Raw genomic sequence first — 23063 nt, 5'->3', positions numbered from 1 at the left:
ATGCTCTTGCATCGAGCAACAGGTTTGCCTGCATCAGACAAAGGCCGAAAGGCAAGCCACACGGAGCCTGCGAGACACTTGACGATAGTCGGACACGCGATACCGCGCGTGTTTGCATACTCCGATTCGTCCGTTTATTTTCTTCCTTCTGATGCACCTTTACATATTTTCCTAATACGATTCGACGCGATACCGACTAATTCGATCTCCCCGATCTTAAGATCGAATTACAACCCTAAAAACATCGCGTATTTGAACGTGCCACGCAATCACTCCGAAATTTTGGTCTCCGACTTGTCCCGTCTCGCGACCCAGAGCCCAGAAACAACCGAGAATAAACCTGGCATGAATAATAGTTAATCGACACCCTTGCGGCATCTTGGTGCTAACACGATAGAGCCAAGAAATGAGCAAGAACAAACAATGCAAGCCAATTACTGCGTGCAATATGACGTTGTTCTGGCGGTGAACATCGAGCAACTAGGCACGATATGGTGATCCTATAATGCAGCTTCCTTCTCCCCTTTCCTGCCCCCTTTCCTCCTCCCTCTCTCTCTCTCTGCTTCGCCCAACTTCGTTCCACGTTTTCTACAATGTTCCTCGTGCAGTTGAGATGCATAGCTTATAGGTATACCCCAGCCTTGGGGCCTGCATCGTCGTGGAGGTATTATCCTGCATCCGGTATCTACCTTTACCTTAATATCACGTATAAACGTTCACCTCTCCGGATAACTTCACACAAACAAACGTATACAGGGTGAGACGAGGTTTTTAGCGAGCTCAAAACTCCAGCTGCCCTTTGATGCAAACACGCACGGTCATCCATTTTTTCCATATTTTTTATATCATGATGAAAACAACGAAAATCATTCGCGATGAATCCATTTTGGACGACTGAAGTCGAGCAACGAGCGTTTGGACGTGGGCACCAAAAAATAGTGATCGCGTCGATGGCTTTTACTCGAGGCGCGGAACGTTTGAATCGATGCGTTTTTTAAAATTTTATACGTCAAGATCGAAGACATTGAAAATAGGAAAATTTGGCGCTTCACCCGGTATGCACACTGTCGTATCACGACTCCAGCTTTTGCACGCGTATCTTAGCGTTGCTAACGCCTATTACCGCCACCACCACGGAAGACGTTATGGTGTCCTGGACTTGCACAGAAACGAGCTGACTTTCCTTCGGGAGGATTATACGGGATTATACAAGCGAAAATTCAGGAAACGTGCTTTACTCCTCAGGCAAGTATGAACAAAGCTCATATAAATTTCCTTGGCGAATTTATAATACTAGAGTATCCACAATCTCATCAACAACTATGGATCAATTATCACTTTGTACACGGGACAATTGGAGATCAAATTCGTTTTCAGGCGATGATGAGTAGAAAATTTGTCCAGTTCGACGAAAGCAACGGTGCCAAAATGATTCCTTTTTGTTCCGTAGCAGCCCGTGATTCAATCGACGTGCTACATTACGAAATCGATTTGCTAAATGTTTTCTAAACCCGTTTACTAAAGCGAAATATCAATGAAGCGAAGTGCACGCAGAGTTCCGGCTTCTTGGAAACACTTGAGGAAACGTGAGAAATGTTGAAATCGTCGTTACTTTCGAAGAGGTGAGATAATCGGTGTAAAGCAGTCAATGGACGAAGGAATGACAATGAATATTGGAGATAATATTCGCTAGGATCCTTAGTGGAGTTTAACAGGATTCTAGGATAATAGTGCTCGGATCTTAGAGGGCCTTTCGCACTTGAAGATTTTAGCAACGTCACGTCGAGATATCTGACTTTGGCGCAATACCGGGTACTCGAATGCGAATGCTAATACAAAAACTCGAGTTTGTTGAGAACCCGAGCAAACGCGGTACGATTCTAGCATTAAACCTTCGGGCTGCTCTCTAACCTCGTAGGAAAGAAAATAAAAAGATTTAACACCCCGCCGCAGCGCGGGTGAATAGATATCTAAACATTGTCACATTGCCGGATAGCAAAGAAGCCCGAGATGATTCCCCCCGGATCTTAGAATTTTTCGAACACGGCTGAATGCACTCGCGGTTACTTTGCTTCGCGCGCTTGTTCAGCCTCTACAGAAAACATCGCAAACATTGCCCTTGCAGCAGTTGTTACTTTATTCCTTTGCAGATAATGGTAGTGCATTAGAAAATGCAAAAAATCCAAATGGTTGTATCTAATCCGTGTCCGGGGATGGGACTTCGTAGCATTTTATGGGGGTTCGAACTCTTGTGCTATATAATTATTATCGATTATGGTTTTTTTTCTTTCGTTTTCATTTGTAAAACCATCGATTTCGAATAGCAACGAATTTAATATTATAGACTTTCGAGTGTCAATGATCAATGTATCGAGTTTGAGTATATTCAACATTTTGAAGTTGTGAGTCAAAAGAAGATCGTGCGCGCGTTACTTACAAAAAAGCAAATGAACTTTTTTTCTCTTTTCATGGTCAAAGAAACGGTTAAAATTTATTCTCGCAATTATTCAAATTATGTGCTGAGATTGATAAATTTTTAATATTAAGATAGCGGTTTAAATACTTTCGTAGTACTAAAAGGCTCAAGGAAAATGCGACAACAGCCATTTTCTATTTATATGCGTATGCATATCTATATTTTAAACCAGCTGACTCATGGTCTTGTCAAACCTTCCACCGTTTATGTCGCTATTACTCGTTAACCTCAAATAAGTGTTTTTCTTTTTCCATTCCCAAGTGATTTTCACCGGTAAGCAAGGCTTTCTCAAGACATCATTGCTATCTAAAAACATTATATTTTCTTATTCTCGTTTTTAGCTCTTTAAAGTTGGGAGGATCCTATTTCATGAAATCGAAATCGTCGCACAGGAAGTGTGCCTGCCACGAGAGTCGATGTATAACCCTTCGAAAAATGTGATTTTCGTTAATCGTTTTCTCGACAACTAGACGTTAGATCCTATAACAATTCCGGGAATAAACGCACGCTGTATATTTCTAGCATATTTCCAAATTTCAACTCTCAAAGTTGGAATTTTCGATTTTCATTAGATTCGCGTGAACTTCCTTAAGGTGTATTCTCGAAAGAATCAAATAATTTGAGACTTTTTGGCATTTTTATATTCGAGATAATCGCAAGTGACTAAAAGTCTTTGTGGTAAGAAAGGATCCAACGATAATTTTGCCAGCAAAGTTGACGAAACATTGAAAATTTCGCAACCTCGTAGCCAAGAACAATCGTAATGGCTGATTAGAGATAATGCTCCTCCGCGTGTGGGAAAAATAGCTCCGAATAGACACGAGGAAAGAGAAATTGGATGCCCGGCGTGCATCTTCTATGTTGCTGTGTCGGCAATGTTCACTAATCCGTAAGCGGCCCGTTCGTCGAGATAGCGCCAGGGTATATACCTTCCCACTATTCCGAGTGAAAGAAAGCCACGAGAGTTATTTATCGCTCAATGTCTCTTTCGGGGCGATAGAACGTTATCGCGATATGGGCGTATATGCGCGCACCATACTTACTTATGCGATTAGGTATATACTTAGATATGTATAGAAGAACCGGAAAGAGGATTCGAGGAGAAGAATCGGCAACGTGGTAGAGAGCGATATAAACTTGGGAACAAACGAGCCGAGTGGAAACGTCATTCGTTGCACTTCTGGACTGCGTTCTCATTCGCTTTCGATCGCAATGATTTTGAAGCGCGTTGAGGGACCGACTGAGTCTACGGTAAGTTCTCGCTGAAAGCTGATCACAAATTTCGAACGCTCGATATTCCGAAATTTTTCGTTGCAATATCAGATTGGAAAAAAATAAGTAATTCGCAATTCTTTTTTACGATCGACTTTTTAACAGATTACGTGTTTAACCGAATATTCCTTGTATGAATTCGTGTTTACTCGAAAACATATATTTCGATAGTTTTCGAAATTACGAATGCAATTTTAACAGACCATACGAATGTCAAAAGTTCATATTTTCGAATTCAAAATGGAGAGTATAGTTGTTTTATAGACAGACCAGAATATAGAGTAGCAAAAAATCGAAAGTTAATTTTTCGAGCCTATATAACTTATAGATATGCAGAATAGCGATGACTCGAAAAGACGAAAGTCAAAATGGCGATGTTTGAAGTTGGAGATCACCGGTCTGAGTAAGTGAGTGAGTGGGACGCGTGTATTTTGAGCTCCGCTGCGTTTCTTTATTTTGATCAGTCAACTTTCTAACGTTTCGCTATTTTGACCGTTCGACTTTTTGGTCTTTCGGTATTTCAATCTCAGTAATGTTTAGTCTTTCGTTATTATATTTTCGAAGTTGCGAATATTCGCAGTATTGCTCATTGTACTAATTTATGAATCGAAAGAGTGATAGTCGAATTATCGAAAAATCGATATTTCAGTCATCATCCTATAGTCGGCTTTATAATATTCTATTTTCGATGTAAACGTGCTTCGAACCGTGAAGTTTCTACTTTATTTATTTTTTTTCGGAACTCGAAGCTCTAGTCGAATTCATCCGTCTCCATATTATCATTCGAAGTTTATAAACTCGAGATTTTAGCTCTTCGAAATTTTAGTAATTCCAACATTTGATCCCCACCCATCGTAGAAATGGTAGCATTTGTTGAACCGCGTCAGACTTGGAGTACGGTCAACTTTAATGAAAAATGGGATCTCAGCGTATAATCAATCCATCCACATAATAATAAAGCGTCAGTTTCTACGAAATCACAAAAATAGCGACTGGTACATTCGCACTCATAGACACCCACATGTATTCCCAGGCGCTCATGAGTAGTCACATGCACGCTCGTAGAAACCGTGCACGAGTGCATGATCGCGAGCACCCCACACGAATACTCAACGCCGCCTACCCACTCGCCATCGCGCTCGATGTTTCCATCGTAGAAACCCGTGCAGATTGTAAGCTCTGTTGGACAAAAAAGAAATCGGAAAATTCTATTTTCATCAGTTGGAACGATCGATGAAAAATGTCGATTGCCAATGATTCTGAGAACAAATACCGATCACGATCCATGATACAAATCATGAATCATCGGGAGAATTTATCGTAACTTGCATCCAGCAAAAATACTCGAGGAAACATTTGAGGTCAATAGTCGATAAAAATTTTCAAAGCTATTTCGAACGAGTTACATAAAATGCTCTTTAGAACCTTTGATAGATGTTATCGTTTGATTGATTTGTGGAAGAATGTTTCATATCGCGAGGGGCAGTGTTATTACTACATAAAAATCGAAGATTAAAGATTATTTTCACATAAGATTTCATTTACGAATCACTTTTTTTCGCAAAGCGTTGCTCGGATCGCACGCAGGATCGAACAATCTGACATATTCTACGACCCAAACTAAAACTCTAATGGAAAATATAAAATCGATCGTTCCCCCTTTGCTATTGAAACGCGAATAAACTTCGCGTATTAAGGACTTATTGATGGCACGTAAGAGACAATTCGAGGCTGCGCCGCATGTTGTTCAGCTAATGAAGCAGGCTCTGATTAAATCGACACGACTCTCCGTACTTTTTTTCATCTACGTTATTCAGTGCGCCTCATATAATGAGACAGAATAAAAAAGGGAGAGGCTGAAAGAGGGAGAGAAAGAGAGATTCTTCTGCACAAGGACTGACAACCGTGAAGTCTTCGCGTCTCTTCATCGAGCATTATCCATTTGCTGACAGATTCGAGTCTTTTTCCCGTGGCTGGTTCACTCATCTTCAGCTCGTCACAAGTACACGTAAGAAGAAGGAGGAAGACTGCGGGGAGTACGAGATAGGAGGGAGGACAAAAGTTCACGTCGACAAGTTGTCCAGTCTTGTGCACACTCAGTCTCCGATCTCGAGTGTGTTTCAGACGTTTGGCCGGTTCGTTTGATCGGCGCCGCTTCAGCTTGGCGAAGCAGGTACACGAAAGCAGATTCTAGCCATTCGCGACAGGAGAATCGAACGAGAGACGCCGCAGCATGATAAAACGAGGAGAAGATTGAAAAAAGAAAGGAGAAACAAAGTATAGAAGGATACGCCGAAGGCACCGGGCACATATGCACGTGTGACATTTCAACTTGCCAAAGAGTTATAAGCCAACGAGTTCTTCATACTTCACGAAGTATAACAGGGAGGAAGTTGAGGATGGAAAAAAATAATATGTAGGAAAATAAATAAATGGCTCTGGTAACATGACATTCATGCCGTGGACATTGCGAACTCTCTCGAGCAATAATACGAATAGCAGAGTCGCCTCGCGCTTAGATTATCGTACACCTGAATCTCAAACTCGACGACGTAACTACATTTATAGGTATGTATAAATATATGTGTATAAATATATATCAATAGGACGTCGGGACGTGGTCCCGTCTCTCGTTTTGTGCGCGAGCTCGTGTCCATCCGTCGCTCTCGCTGGACATTTACGATATTCTCTCTAGCGGGCGTATAACCCTACGAGCTGATTTATTGCGTTGCTGCTCTTGGATTCATGGGTGCATCGGTATAGTAAAGTGCGAGCTTCTATACTATATAATAACAGCAGCTTATAGTCTACATTATGCTGCGCATATACTTTATCGCGTTTGCGAGCGTACACATCGCAACAATATCGATACTTGTCAGGGTTAAATGTGCAGAGAATTGACTGGTTACATGATAGACGCTTCGATTATAGAAAATTTCGATAAATTATGAGTTCATCGTAAACGTTGCCTCCCCGTAATGCGGGCTTGAGCTTAATAACGATTGTACAGTGATTTTTCGTGTGCGTTTACTGCCCGCTTTGAGGAATATCAAGAGTTAATGCGTCATTGGGCACGACGGAAAAATGAAGAGAAAGACCCAACGTCGATATGTTTAATCCTTCTCGAACCATTGACTCGTGCCGTTTAACGAAAGTTTATTCTAACCATCCAACGTTAGATATAAACTGTTCGCGGTACACACTTCGTTGAACCTTATTCAAGCTTATCTGCTTAATTGAACTCCTACAAGGGCGACTTGTTCCGAGTCCTTGATCAACCTTTGCTAATTCTCTGAGCCAATGGTTCGCTCGATACGTGCTCTAGATTCGAGAGCGACGTGCGGTGTGCACGCGTGAAGAATTGGGGCTAGAAATGGAATCAAGATCATTGGTCTCTGCATTGAAAAATCTTGAAATCTGACTTTGATGTTTCCTCGTTTACATTCAACGTTATTCTCGTCTTGGGTAGTGGAATATTGTAAAAATTAATCACATGCAGAAAGTTCATAAAGTCTTTTCTTCCGACTGATTCCACCCTCGCGTTCTCTCACAACGAAACTCTCAAAGATTCAATTTAAGCTAAAGTTTTCTCCATCGTTTCACTGGGTTCGTGGTGAAACTAATTGACAACGACGTTTTGGGGTTTTTGTGGCCCCCGGGTTCTCCAATTCGTGAACGAAGAGCTTTCGCAAGCACCGTTGTACGCGTTCTGTGCTTAAATATAGAGTTATGCACATGTATTTGATTTTTTGAACCTTCGGCCTCGAGACCACGCTCGATCCCTATAGGGAGTGCGAACTCTGCTCGCTCGGAGGTGGAGAGGTGCAAGGTGCAATGCGCCGACCTACGACCTTGGCGCAGTCACGATTCTCCGATGTGCACCACCACCTTCGCGCGCATCCTAACCTTCGCGAAATCTACTCATCCGCGGCAGGGTTAAACGGAATCGAAAAACTTGAGCGAATATCTTCGAGCCTGTCGAGTGGATTTCGAAAGCACTTATATTCTTCGCGATAGTTGATCGATGATTAAGGTACTCGGGGAGCGCGCGTGACGCAATGTCGAAACTCCCACTGGGGCATAAATTAGGAATTGAAAATTGTCGTGTGCTTTACAGTGAGATTTTTCGCCCCAGTGGAGCAAGTCGAGGTAATTTTATGACTATTCGTCGTCCAATTATTTTTGTAAATTTTTCGACGACGATCTTACCGAGCATACGTAGCGCCAGGTACGAAAAAAACGATAGAAAACCTACAGAATAACCAAAACCACGTGAATGCTGCCAGAAATTGTGATATTTCTCAAATGAAAATTCGGATTCGTTGCGAGTCCCTTGAACCAAGTGTTTTTATTGCCCGCTCAAGACGGATGTCCTGGATGCCTTGAATCCTTGAAGAATTATAGACGTGGTGGCGCGAGGAGCGTATATGATGATCTCACTTCGACCTATCGACACCCGGGATCGACGGAAAGTCCCTCGGGGAACTCGGGTATAGCAGCGCGAGGGATCGCATATTAGTCATCCTCGGAGAGTAGCAACGGGAAAAGAAGAAGAAGAATAAGGAACTGGCGGATCGAATCGCAATAGCGAGGCTTCCCTGCGGGCCACGTCGGTCATACACGAATGAGAAAAAGCTGCGTATACGTACAACACTATTACGGGCTTTCGCCTTTATTTGCAGCCAACTGCGATGGCGATGCGGTGATGAACGAGTCGAGAGTAATTAAGATTGCTAACTCACACTTGTATGTGCTCAGCTATAAATATATTTAACAAAACGCAAAGAATACGAGTTAACGAAACTTTTTTTTCGACCTCTGTGTATATCGAAATATTTATGAGCGTTGAGAAACTATAATCGTAATTTTGAAGAAACTCCTGAATCGTTTTCGTGTACAGAAATTGGAGCAAAATTTTGAATAAAATTAGCCAGTGATTGTAACTGATATACCGTAAGGCTTAAAAACGAAATGGCTTTTGTTCTATTGCTCACTCTCGCACGAGGGAAAGCTTCACGAGCGTTGGACGAATATATTGCGGCAGCTCCTGGTACCGATAAGATGTCGATGTCATGTCGAAGAACGAACGGCTCGAAAGCGTGTTGCAATTGAAGTTCTGATCCGTTCGATCCATCGACGAAAATGACTCGCTCCTTCGTTCATTCCGCAATACACCTTCGGAGTTTGTTCACACAAACGTGAAATTCCACGTAACGATAACGAATAGCGAATCAGATCGGTATATAAGCTTAACCGGTGAACATGAAATCGAGACAAGGGGCTCGGACCCTAACGCAACCAAAGTGTGGTTCGAGATGCAGAAGAAAAACACAGGGCGAAAAAGCAGAGGAAGGGAGACGAGGAGGCGGAGCGGGGCGAGGGGCGGGAAGGAGTTACAGAGAAAGACATTGTTACCGGGTCAGAGTCACGGGTTTGTGACGTTTCACGACAATAAATTAACGAGGGTTTATCGTCTAGCTCGGAGCGTTTGTCTTGAGAGAACTTGGCCGTAGTCTCGCAAGCCGCCGCACCACGAGCGAGTTAGAGCGAGGCTCTCGCGAGTAGGGCGAGGTGCGAACTGAGAAATGCTAACGAATAGAGCGGGGAAGGGTTTCTCCTGCGTGGCTCGTTTGCTCACTGCAAAAGACCGAGAGAGGTGTCGGTTTGGTAATACGATATCCGAACCTGCCGTCGTGGAATTCTACGAGGCTGCACACTGCCTCCCCGCACGTGCAAACGTCCAGAGCTTTGCTTTTATTCGGGCAATTACTATTTTCAATTCTCATTTTTATCACTCATCGCTTATTTCATTTTCTTCATATCTGCCAACATTATTTCGTATTATTTTTGTCTTCTCGGAGGCGCACGAGCTGCGGTGGACACAAATACACGTGGTCGAGTTAAACTCACCTTTTTACGAGCGCTCGACTCAGCTTTTAGTCCATTTGCATTTCTCACGAGAGTTTTGTGACTCCTCCATCTCGGGTTATTTAATTATTGCATTTCTTCGCAATTATCTGCTTGAATAATTAGAAAGGAACGTCGTGAAAAGTTTTTGAAATTAAAAAAAATTATATTTTACACCTTCCCGAGGGCCACCGAGGGTGCCAGCTTTCTTGTTCCATTTTGCAGGGCTTCGTAGGGATACGAACATATTTTTATTGTAACCTTATATTATAATCGATGTTTTGACTCGAACAAAATGCGCTCTAAGGGTTGTGCGAAACACAAAATCAACGTTTATTAGCCAGCCCTTTAAGGCCTTTTTCGACAAGAAAATAAATTCATGTACTTGTACAATTTTTTTCATCAAAAAATTTCTCAAAGTGGCGCAACTCCAACTGTATTCCAGTACCACCTTTTTTGAGCATCAGTCGCGGTGGACACGATAACTAAAAAGCTATTAATCCGATCCATGCCAAATTAATACCACTCATTTATTACAATAATAGGGCCTGGACGAAGGGTTTGTTAAAATTTAGATTAAAAAAAAAATGGCGACAGTTTAAACAAAAAATTCATTTTTCGAGGTAATAAATTTTCAGTTTTTTTGTTCCAATTTTTTTCCAACAAAATACGAAATCCTTTGGCCAGGCGAATTCGTGTCCACCGCAAAGGTATTTTTTGAAAAAGCCCATTCTGAGATAACCGCGTTTAAAGATTCAAGTCGACCGCGCGCACCGGGCGGTCGGTTGAAGTACCCACAGATACGAATCCAATGCTCCGATCTTTATGAAATTTGGTGAGAATATTCTCCAAACGTTGTACTTGAAGAATATCTAATAAAAAAAATTTCCGCCCGTCACGAGTGCGCATGTAAGGCCTTAAGATTATTACAACCGCGTCGTTCTTTCTTCAAAAAATGAGAGCTCAATTCCACAATATTAGAAATGAAAAAGTCATTGACTCGAATTGAAGCACTCTGCTAAGCGAACGAATCTCTCGTAAACCGGAATCGCGATAATAAGTTGGAATAATATAGTCAAGTGGATTGGTACGAGAGCGCTCAAGGATAAAATGCAGCGAGTATTGCGGCATGACGTCGGTGAAAAAGCCGCTGTGTAAATCGTTCTTTTCATGAAACGTGAAAGATTCTCCACTTCCGTGCATAAGCGCACTCCGTCTATATTAACGTCGAATATTACGCATTCGTAAGCGCGCGCGGTAAGACAATTATCATATTTCAGCCCGTGAAATCGGCGCGTAAACGACGCAGTTTGTCGAGACTTCCGATAATCCGAGTCTTAGTGAGTCGTCCATTGACACGCGTAGCTTTATAACTACCGTATAAGGAACTAACCACTCTCATGGCAAATTACGTTCGCTACATCCGGCATGAGAATATGAGATAAAAAATTATTCGATCCTCATGGCTGAAGCTTTGTGCTAATAAAGATAAAACGTTAAAATACATTCGGCAAATTTGATTGAACGGATTCTCTCGCGCAGAGCAACGTTTTTTCATCTTTTTTTTTTTTTTTTTTTATCAACCACGTTCGAAACGATTGTCGAACCGTTTATTATTTCAAGAATTAGATCTCGAATCGCTAGCGTCGTTCGCCGAATGGTTACAAAGTCGTCGTACGTTTTTGAGCAAATTTTATTTTTAATCTCCGTCAAGACGAAGCAAATTTCTCTCCGAGTCTCTCGAGAGGATCGCGAGCATGAATAGTAGCAGTGAGAAAACACATGCATCTGGCCCCAATTTAAAAAGGAACCTTGGCCCAAATAGAGGCTTCTCTCTCTCTCTCTCTCTCTCGCGTTTATTCGGCATGCGTTAACTCCGATTCTCGCAGAAACGAAAATCATCGTCTTGTCGTTGCGCCCCGAGCGATTTGTGCTGAAAACACACGTGTGAGAAATGGCTCGCACCCCGGCCCAGCTTACCGGACGTCGATAAGTCATAACACCGGAGAATTCCAAGCGGCGAACCAAAACACGGGGAGCAAATCTTATCTGCTCGATTTCTCGGTAGTATAAACACTCGCGCAACATCGATATTGATATCGCGCAGTGGAGAGCAATGGAGAAGGAGAGATTGCGAAAGAGAACGAGACGACGGCCAAAGTAACCTGAGATGAAATTTCCACTCAACGGAAAGATCGAATAATTGGACGTGAAGTACGATTTCTCTCGAATCCATAAACATTCCCAGAAATGTATGACCAATTCAATTATAGTTTACACGTTTAACGCCAATCATTCGAGTCCGCGATGGAAATCTTTGCTTTTTCAATGGCTTCGAGTGAGCATGAAAATAATTTGCTGGAGTCAATACTTTCTCCAACTCCGCATGAGCCGGAGTATTTTTCACATTCTTTTGCCATTTGTTTTCAGGGGATTTTCGACCCCTTCATATTTCTGGCGGCGGCCTAATTCTTGTGTCTGTTTTATTATAGATGCAGGGCGCTGCACGCTTTATCATCTCTCCGAGCGCATCTGGTCAATATCGTCAAACATTTTATGCTGCTGCTTCAACTAAATACGTAATAACGCTTTTCTTTATGATTCTGTCCTTGAAATAGTCCCCTCGTAAATGCCAGGAGCTCGAATCGTTGTGCAACAGGAGCGACATGAAATTCGTAAGAAAAGGAAGGAAAACAAAATCGAGTCGCTGGCCATTTTATTTTTAATGAACTTCATCATTGAGCAAGAATTTGGGTTACGTTTTGTCTTGTATTCAAAAAATTGGGTCACCGAGTGTCGTGGCTGAACTTGAAATAAGTAGTCAGCATAAATTGGAGTGTTAGCAGCATGCACATTGAAAAAATGACTGAACGACTCAAGTCTATTTCGAGTAATAATGTCAAACGATCGTTCACAGAGGATATTGCGAGGCTCGTGCAATTGACTTCGAATAAAATGGAATTAAAACTCTCGCTGAGTGTGAATGATGAATGTGGTAGTAAATTAGGAATTATTCACATTTAACATAAAATTTTATTCTTCAATCGAGGATAACAAGTGACTAGCACTTAAAAATTATAATTCATCTTCGTCGGAATTCGTACAAGTGTCGAGAGCTTTCCTGCACATTTTCTCGTAATTTGTCTGCTTATTTTTTCTTCTTTTCTTTTCTCCAAGCATTCGTACACACTAGCACACACGTATACCGAAAAATTCACATTGCTTTTGGAATGTATAATTGTATAATCAATTGAACAAGGCACAGAGGAGCTACGATTTTACTCCGCATTCCCTCGCCTTCCGTAACGTTGAACATTGTCAATTATATCAGTCACGACGAGAGTATCGTCCATTTTTTCAACATTCCTCATCGATTCATAAAATCACACTGATTCACTGTATTTACAGACGTATTGTTTCATTCTGTTACACTCGAACATACGGTAAGCCGGGCAACTGAAAAAAAATGGAAATATTTTCCATAAAATATACTCATTTCAATGGTAAAACTAAAATATCGAAGAAATTTAGTAACTTAACGATTAACACTATTATTATAATTCGTTCGTTTTTATTATTTATTTTCTTCAGCATTTTCGTTTCGAAAGTTGTCGAAGTTTTATATTGCAGAAATTTGTGATAACAATCACAGGCTCGATGTGTCCTGAATGTTTCCTCCATACAACTATTATGTTTTTGGGTAAAAACAGGATGTTGCTCTTTTGATTATCACTTAATTATTCGTATTTATTTAAGAAACGTCAATTTCAGAGGAATTGAAACGACTTTCGAAACCAAAGTACTCATTACAAACTGCTGTTCAATCTTTTCTATAGGAACATTATTACTGACGAAGATACCGCGTGGCTTTTGTTACTGAGATCTCGACGGAACGCTCGGAGATTCTGCGCTATTTATTTAGGGTAGGCGTACGAATTTTCGTGCTTCAAGATCATTTTTCACAAATACTCAAAACCAAAATTCAGAAATTTTTTAGAGAACCTTGCTTATTGAATTACAAAACAACACCTAATAATTATTTCACTAACAAATAGGAACGAAGGAATGATGCTGAACGTGTACATCGAATTAATCAAATTAAGACCGAATTCTAATAAATTATAGCAAGTAAAGCCATGAGCATTATATCGTATAAAAATAACAAGAGTCTGATGAGAAAAAGAAACACTAAAAAAAAAATCAATAATAATAAAATTGACAGAAATCGATAGGTCTAGCCTTCGTCAAAAACAAAACGCTCACAGAATCTCCGTTTAATTCCCTCGATTAAATCGATTTTGCACGAGTGGTGGATCAGATTTATTTTCGAAATAAAATCATTCTCCGGCGTCTTGCTCTTCATATATTTCGTAAAACGTATTTATAAGCGGGAAAAAAAAATCGTCCGTCTCCAGGTGAAATGAGTTCGTTATTATTGTTACTTCAATAATATTAATTCGTAAGTGCTTGTACTTTAAAAAACGAGTTTCTCCGCACAACGAAAATATCGTTTATTCTCGAAGTATTTGCGAGTTGCATTTTCGTTGCGATTGCAATTATTTATAATAAAATATTATTATTATCTTCATAACATTTAGCTTATATAATCGTCAATCAAGAATCGCAGTGACCACAAAACTCATCGTACATGCATACAATCTGTTCAAACAATTTTACAGAACAGCTAACCGCTTTAAACGTAGGAACCGTGGGGCTGCGTGAAACGAGAAAAAAGGCAACAAAAATAGACTCTTCAATGCACAGTACAAGGATACACGTTCCGATCTGCGAATTAATAATGAAATGCAAACTTTGATTTTAAGTAAGGGCAAAAAGGATTCTATGTTTCAAAACTTATTTCCAATCTCGTTAGACAGATGCTCCCGACATACTTTTCGAAATCGAAATACACCCAAGAAATCCTTTTAAAAAAACAAAACAATTACTTCCTCAAAAATAAACGCGACAAAGTGGCGAAGAAGAAGAAAAAAGAGCCGTTTTATCACAGATTTAAAATGGTCTTGCCCAGGGATTTTTATAAATTGTTAAACGCGAGTATACCATTTGCAAATTCACGAATATGAGGAGCGACGTAAAAAGCAAAAAAAGACGAGAGCCGGACGACTTCGAGGGGCTGTTGCGCGTATCACATAAATTTTAGATCCCGGTGAGTTTGAGGCCTCAGACCACGGTGGAAAATATTTTGTAACTTTTAATCAATTTTCTGATAAATGCATTCGTTAAAATTAAAATTTTCCACGAGAATCAGAAATAAAATTCGTTCGTTCACCATATTTTCATGTGCTCATACCACGAAGCGGCTCATACCGCGAACTGTACTTTAGATTCAAGTACAAAAATGTGAATAGTCTTCCACATCCATAGCCTGAATATGAGCATTAATTTAAAAAATGTCATTAATCATTTGCTCGAAACAAAATAATGAAAAAACACCCTCGTACGGCGCACGCACCGTGATCTACGGCCTTAAAAATCAACGTAAAGAAACGCCCCGAGAACGACTTGTAAAGAGTGTGAAAATCTCTGAATTCCTAATAAAAATATCTTTCGATCGTTCGTTGAGACGAATTGTTGAAAGAAAAAATGTGAAAATTATATCTTTTTCAACGATTTATGATCTTTGATTCTATAAACGAATATAAAGTGAATTTAAGAATATTTTTCGTACACGAACTCATACTTTCGAGCAGAAACACGCACGCCCCATATTTCCTAAACACAATCTCACTGTCGCTCGCTCTATGCACATTCATTCGTCTCTCGCACAAACCGATCGTTCGGGTATTGATGAAAAAAAAAATGGAACGACGATGGCCTCGGATGTACGTTTACGTATACTTGGACATACGTACGTAAAATGGCAACTCGTTACGTATCATCATTAGACATGTTTCTATTAAAAAATATATCCCGTGCGCGACCCCCAGCCTCTTCATCGAATCATAGCTAATCTCAAAGTGGCGCATCACAGTAACTTCAATCCCGTAAAACAGGAGAGAGGTGTTATAATCGAAATGAAAATTTGGCAATTATTCCTCGCTCATCTTCAGATTGCTCAATATTTTCGTTCTTTTTTCTCTTTCGCTCTGTTCCACGGGGCAAGAAGCTTTTCTTCCGAGCGTGACGAACGCACTGGTCTCGTATCCATCCTCGTTACGAAATGCGTCCTCGTTTAATTTCGCTTAGGATTTTAAGCATTAGCCCGATGTCATTTTCACTTTCGATAAACCCAAGCAGAACGTCTCGATTATCGTGTTTTTTTTTTTCAACGCCGAATATTTCATGATATTTCCTTCAACGATTGATGTAAACCGTACTGCTCAGTACAACGACGTCCTTTCTTCTACCGGGTTCGTCACGTCCTCCGAAGAGGAGGGCGCACAGGAGATGTCATATACTCAACGATGGCCTCTTCCTATCCTTAGTCGTGTTCTTCCCGAATATCGTACCGAGCACACGCGAGACCGAATGTACACCTAATTTCCGACGGATCGGCAGTGCTCGGAGGAGCTGAACGGACCGCGCTTCCCTCAGCAGCGCCTGGAAGGCTAGGGCCGCTCCGGCGGGACTCTCTGCCGCACTCACTTCGTAAAACTGACATCCGTGGGCCAACGACAACTGCTGACCCTCGTCGACGCAAACTTCTCTGAAAGTAGGAAAAACAAATAATTGTGTTTGGATTAGTAAGTCATTGGATAAACTGACGGATGAAAATTTACAATTTTTCGTGTATTTTTTCCCGAGAACACAACGAGCACGCGGTTTTTCGAACGAGCCACTCACACCCGAGTCGATTTTTCTACCCGCGGAAGCCGGGTTTCGACTCCTAATTCAAGGAAGCTAGTGCGGGCTGAAATTAAGGGGGAACTTCGGGATTTCGAATCCCCGTTGAAAATAAAGTGCATTTTTCGTTCCAATATTGCGAAAAACGTCTACAGGAAAAGTCACGTGCTTGCTCGATTCTGTACCAGAGAATATGACGAGAAAACTCGTAGTTTAACGAGTCGATATATAGCGAGGGTGGTCGAGCGAGGTGCGAGGAAAAAAAGGCGTGAGGTAAGATAAAAAGTGGTAATACGGTGGAGCAAGAAGGCTGAACAAGTCTGAAGCTAGCCCACCGAGACTTCTCGTACTCCACTTTAAGATATTTATGGGCGCAATTAAATTGGCGAAACACGTGATATTCGCGAGTCGCAAAGGCGATCGACCCTAAGCGCGTGGGAGGGCCTGGTACACCGCGTGGCTGCGAACGAGCGAGCTTGCGCGCCCGAAGGAACACAGCTCGTCGCAAAATACTGCACGTTTCGTGTTAGCACAACACGAATGACCGACGCACGAGGCCCAACTTAAATTCTTGTCCGAATCCCCACCTCGTTGGAACAGAGAAAACTCCAGGATGTTGCGTATCCCGGTAAAAGGAAAAGAAATGGGAAACGAGGCCCTCGAGACGAACCATTTACATATGCAGAAACGCGAGTGCTCGCACCCTTTCAATATTTTTCTATTTTTTGCGCTGAAATACTGGCTCGTCGAATGCTTCGCATTCTAAGAAAACGAGAACGAGGAGGCGGCATTATTGGGGGACACAATTTTGCATTATTTCATTTACAATTTTGAGTTTATGACACGATACTCTGTGGGATAACTCACAATAATATTAATTTTGAAAAAATTGCACGGTGTTGGAGCTTCGGAAAAGTTTATATCGTGAAGAAATTTTATCACGGATTCCGTTTCTTTAAAAAAAACGTTACCTTGCGGGGCTTTTAAGAAAGAAAACATGAAAAAACTTTAGTTTTTGACGTGGCGAAAATGGACGTCAGTCGTTACGTTGGACTGCTGGTAACAGCTGATTGAACTTCGGACAAATTCGGGAATCGCGGGAATTTCATCAAATTTTTTTTGATACTGACTCACGTGCTTTCGTTCGTCTGGTAGCTTCGCTTTTTTTCAATTAATTGACCATTTCTTTTTCTCGGTTTTAAGATATTTTTAAAGCATGTTATTACATTCTTATGATAAAAATATTTTCAAAGTGTTTAATTAATTTTATAAATAAATAATTTAGACTTGAAATTAATCAACGTAAAGTAGTTGCAAACTTGACTAGTCATAGAACGGCCGAACTACTTTAACGAAACAACGAAAGCATAGTTTCAAGTCCTCACACCTGATAAGAGTTCCGATGGGCTCGTTTTTCACGATATTCCAAATTTTCAGAAGCACGCGTATCATTATTTTTCGGAACTCAATTTCTGAGTCCATTAATACCGGATGGAAGATCGAAGTGCGTCTCAACATTCGCGTTTCAGTGCAAACAATGATTCTCGAACGTTCCTGACAAGGATCGCTCCACGTGAATCGTACGAAAGAGAAAAACGTTTCGAGCCAACCGTCACAAGAGTGCTCTGAGTAAAGAGTTCATAAAAAAAACCTCATGCTCGTCAGTGGAATTTGAATTTAATTTCTCGTTGATTTCTTGACAAGTGCACTTTTGGTAGGGGAGAAACGCTGTCGCTGCGGAAAGTGCGGAATCCAAATGAGGAAGATAGCGAAATATTCTAGCAATTGGAAGAAAAATACTCCAACGATTTTGAATGAATCGATTTGGTAATCCCAGCTGATCCAACGATCTATTTGCCACGCGAATAATTTTGTATAATGCACACGTTTAAATAATCTTCCATATTGTGGTCGAGTTCAACGTTATTTGTATTGTGCGATCAAGTCCCAGAACCTGAAATAGAATCCTTCCACGTATATTTAAGATCCCCCGTTCATATCGCTACGGTCACATCCTCGCGTACTCTCCAGTTCTTCAGTTACATAGTATCCCGTTTCTAGTTCACTTAAAAATCGCAATGAAAATGTCTCTCTTAATTAATTTTATGTTATCGCGGGTAAGAGATAGTTACTGGGAATAACATGGGTATAAGAGAGTTAAGTATCCTTCGAACGGAGCTCGGACATAATATCGGCTCTGTAAATACCAGAGACAACTCAGTCCTCTTCTAGGATATCGTAGGAGCTCTCGCAGTTCATTAAGACGGGAAGGGTCATTCACACGTTAGGCAACGTTAGTATCGTGCTTGTGTAATATTATGAGTATATATTAGAGTGAAATTTATCATTGAATTTGACAATAATTAGAGCTTCTAATCTCTCATAAAAGATAATAAATAATGAACGTCGTTGCGACGACGCGTCGAAAGTTGGATGTGTGCTGAAAATATGTGATTACTCGTATATAGCCCTACAGGAGAAAATGGATGCTCGTTAATTAAATATTTAAGGTAGATCATGCCCGTAGGATCGTATTTTATCGGTATCTAAATTGGGTTCATTTTTACTTTCTAATTAGATTATTAAATAATTCGAGATATTATCACTCTAAATTAATGTCAAAGTTATTAATTTAAAATTGTAAATAAATTTTAATCGGGGATCCATCGCTGACTGAACCCCAAATTTCATTCGTTCCTGGCTAAAATACTATAGTTTTTTTGTGTAAAAAATCGCTCTAGGGAGCGCAAAGGGAAAACGCAAAGGGAAATGGATCAGGAAAAAAGTGTTATTGAAAAAGAACAGAAGGCTATGACAGGAATGGGCCAAGCCAAGAAACGTTGAAATCGACCTTTCTTTTTACACGAAATTTGTGCATAATATCGATGAATTTTTCAAGTGAAGTGCCCGACCAAACTAGTGGTCGATATCTCGACCAGATCCGTTCTTTAAAGATTAAAGTAATATATCTTTATTACCAATAAGTCAATCGTCTCGAATGTCGTCTTTATAACAATCGTCTTGATTACAAGTAAGACAATCGTTATATGGAAAGATAAACGATTATTTACACATAGTCCCTATAACCTTGTGTATATTTCTTCATATTTAAACACGTTTATCCCAATAACCAATAAGACGAACTCTTTAAAATTTGATATCCGTGTCGATCGACTGCCTATTGAGCGTAGTCAGTTGACAGATTAGATCAGAGATCACTATACAAAACCCTAAAAAGTGCAACTGTCACTTCCATCGACAATATGAGATAGGTTGCGCTATATATGACAAGCGACGTAACGGCCTGCAAAATTTCAAGATTCTGCAACCATTTGTCGTCTTCAACTCAATATTTCTAATTCAGATCGTCGCTGAGCCCCATTTTTTAACGTACCATTAGATTCCGCGGGATTCGATTCACATAAATAATGGTTTTAATCTTTGACATCTAATTTAGAAATACATTAAATTTTGGGTCGAAGATGGTTGAAGTGGCCAGTAAGTAATTGTGGCCATAGGCGACACGTTAATATTTGTACTTTTCAATTGTTAATATTTCATCCAAAAAGTCGATAAGAGGTGCTGGAATTTCACAAGCATAGAAAAGAAATCTTGTACAGCAAGACATAAAAAAATTAGAGTCCTATGTAAAAAACAGTCCCCGAGTGTGTGCATCCTCGAGTAATAATGGAAGGTGGATACGGAGAGGCGTAATAGCGAAAGAGACACTTTGTTAAAGACAGAAGCGTCAGGATCGCAGAAAGTCTCATTACGTTGAGCTCTCGTAACGTTGCATAAGATAGACGTAAATACTCCAATCACTTTGGATTCCGATGGTTATGCGTTGCGAGTTCGACATTTCTCGTAACTTGCGGCCACTGATACCGTCCTCGTAACTCCAACGCGATGAGCAACAGAGGAAAACTGCGTAACAGCGAGCGCATTATACGATAAATAAACGTCGAAACGGTCTTGAGCATAGCCGTGAAAGATTAAGCAGCAGAGCAATTGTAGGATTTTTCCAATCAACGAATCGACGGAGAATAGATTCAATGCAAGGAGGAATGATAAATTGAGAGAATCTCGACTTAGCTCGGAAGCGTCGTATATTTTATGATATAATATAGATCCGGCTGTACGTTTAGCGCTGGTGTCTCTCGCAGTTGCACTCGAAGTGGAGGACGCGCGCACGTACAGTACGTATACATTCCATCGTTCATCTCTGTATATAGCCGCGCTGGCTGGAATGAGAGGACGAATAGCGTTAGTCTCGGCGGCGCGGTGCTGCTCGCATGTTATTCCGCTCGTTGATATATGTATGCACATATTATTAATATATACCGGCTAACTATGCTCTATCATCGTATTGGTAAGGTTGGCAGGAGCTTGCGGATGGTGGATGCGAGCGAGCAGCCACCGGTAGTCCCTCTCGTCGCCTTAATGGAGCTCATAAAGATTAGAAGGTATCCACACGGTGAAACGACTCTTGGGGACGCGTTTGCCCGGGTGTTTGTCTCTGTGTGCGTTCCTCGGTGCGCGCGCGTCTGTGCGATCGTTGTAGAACGAGTTACATAGCGCGGTGCGTTCCTCTCCTGGGCTCGCCGTTCGCCATCTCCGTTCCTCGTTCGATCCGCACAGCGTATAGTATAACGAGAACGGACTTTACGCAGGGCGCACACGCGCGCGCGTCTACTCCGCGCCGCGCTCTGAGTGTCTATGCCTACATTTGCAAACGCGCGCACGGATATACACGTGCGCGCGAACCGCGAAAGACGTACGTGTAAGGACGCACACACGCGCGTAAACCTTCAGCGGAGCACACGCGTTATATATCCGGCGTAAATCGCACATTAATAAACTTATCGCTAGTCGGCGATCTTGAAATTTCAACGCGGTCAAACGGCGGGCGCCAATAACCCCCTCCCCGACGCCGCGAACGGACGAGAACGAGTCACGAGCTGCTGCTGCTGCTGCTGCTGCATCCCGCGCGCCAAACTTCCAAGTTTTATCGACCGGAAACTGGTTGCGACAGCAGTCATACGCTGAAAAAGAGATCCAACCTCTTTTATTTATTCAGTCGCTCTACCCACCACTCGACCAACTCCTTCCGCCCCGAGCCTTCGTCGCCTTTCCTCGCGATCTTCTTTCTCCTCTTTATATGCGACTTTGGCTCGTTACTCATTCCGGCAAACGGTTGACATTCTCAATGATTAATTTCAACAGACTTTACAGCCTGGGAGCTTAAACAATGGAGGAGGGGAACGAGAATACAAAGTACGTTATTTCAGGAGTTTTTAGTTCTGGAAACTTCGACCGGTCCTCCCTCATTTGTTCATTAGCGCGTTAATTATTTTGAAAAGTAAGGCCGTCGGCGCGATGAACAAGATCGTAACTCGAATTGTAACGGACGAGTAAAGTGGGGGTGCGCGCGAAGGGTATTCGCGACATTAACATCTTGCTCTCGAGGTCTCGACAACCGAATGGAGTGGACGCGCGGCGTCTCGGTTTTCTTCCTTATTCTTTTCATCTCCGCATTCCTTATTTGTTACCTTCCTCCTTGTTCGTACTGTCTCCGCTCGAAAATTTCCAGCAGCCGGGGCGGCTTAAGCCGTTCGGACTTCTCTACTGTTTCGCTCAACTCTTCATCCTCGATTTTATGTATAGCTACCCGCTTTTTCGCCTCTTTTTTTCTTTAATACTTCATTTTATTCCAGGCTCATGGACGAATGCTTCACACCGCTCACACGGATAAGACTCACGTGTCGCTACCATGAACGAACGCGAAACAGCAGCGACAGCAGAGCTTTGCGGATATACTTTAGTAAGCTGTCAAGAGCTGTCGGACTCGGTGACTTTATGAAGCAGTTCTTGCTACCGTACATAAGTTGAACGAAAAATTCTCACCTCTGGGTGTCACTGCTGCCCTACTCTCTCTCTCTCTCTCTCTCTCTCTCTCTCTCTCTCTCTCTCTCTCTCTCTCTCTCTCTCTCTCTCTCTCTCTCTCTCTCTCTCTCTCTCTTTTCTCTCATGGCAAATGGTTCAACGTCACCAGATATGAGTTTCTCAATCTTTTGTTGCTCCTTTTATCCACCGATCGAGTGACAACTCATGGAAATATCGGTATTTCAGTTTTATCTCTTTAGAGTATAATGAAAACTTCTCCAATTCCATTTCATTTCACAAGTATCATAATCCTCGTGTCTTTGAACAAAGTTATTCAGATTTCATCAAATCGTAGTTTACTGCAATATTAACCCTAGAACGCATGACTGGGGTGTGAGCACACCCCACGCGAACTTCAAACTACGCTCCCGTCCTAACAAGCGACATTATCGAATGATTATCGACGGATTTTTTTATATATAAATTCAATTGAAATTAGTTTTATCGTACATCATTCTTTTCGTTATAAAAAAACGAAGAAAATGGTGTAGGATAAAGTCAGTTTAGCATCGTAGGACCGGATTTATAAGCAGAAAAAGAGTGGGGTGCGTTCAAACCCCGGTCATGAGGTTGAGGGTATGAAAAAAGGCACATGAGGTGTAGGGTTAACATTGGTAGTGATGGATTTTAAGGTAGCTCATGCACGAAACTATTTTCTTAA

General features: G+C 41.4%; 1 protein-coding gene across 4 annotated transcripts in view; it reads right to left on the bottom strand.

The window, feature by feature from the left end:
- Positions 1–12668: 12668 nt before the first annotated feature.
- LOC122410947 (ras-related and estrogen-regulated growth inhibitor-like) overlaps positions 12669–23063 on the bottom strand; it is an 87510-nt gene continuing 77115 nt past the window's right edge. For all 4 annotated transcript variants that reach the window (XM_043419449.1, XM_043419472.1, XM_043419464.1 and 1 more), the window contains exon 6: positions 12669–16322. In XM_043419449.1, the coding sequence (XP_043275384.1) occupies positions 16067–16322 (256 nt within the window). In that variant the 3' untranslated portion in view covers positions 12669–16066. The remainder of the gene's footprint in view (positions 16323–23063) is intronic.

This window comes from Venturia canescens, chromosome 1 (genome assembly GCF_019457755.1).
Source record: "Venturia canescens isolate UGA chromosome 1, ASM1945775v1, whole genome shotgun sequence".
Taxonomy (NCBI): Eukaryota; Metazoa; Arthropoda; class Insecta; order Hymenoptera; family Ichneumonidae; genus Venturia; species Venturia canescens.
This window is presented reverse-complemented; position numbering and strand designations above follow the sequence as displayed.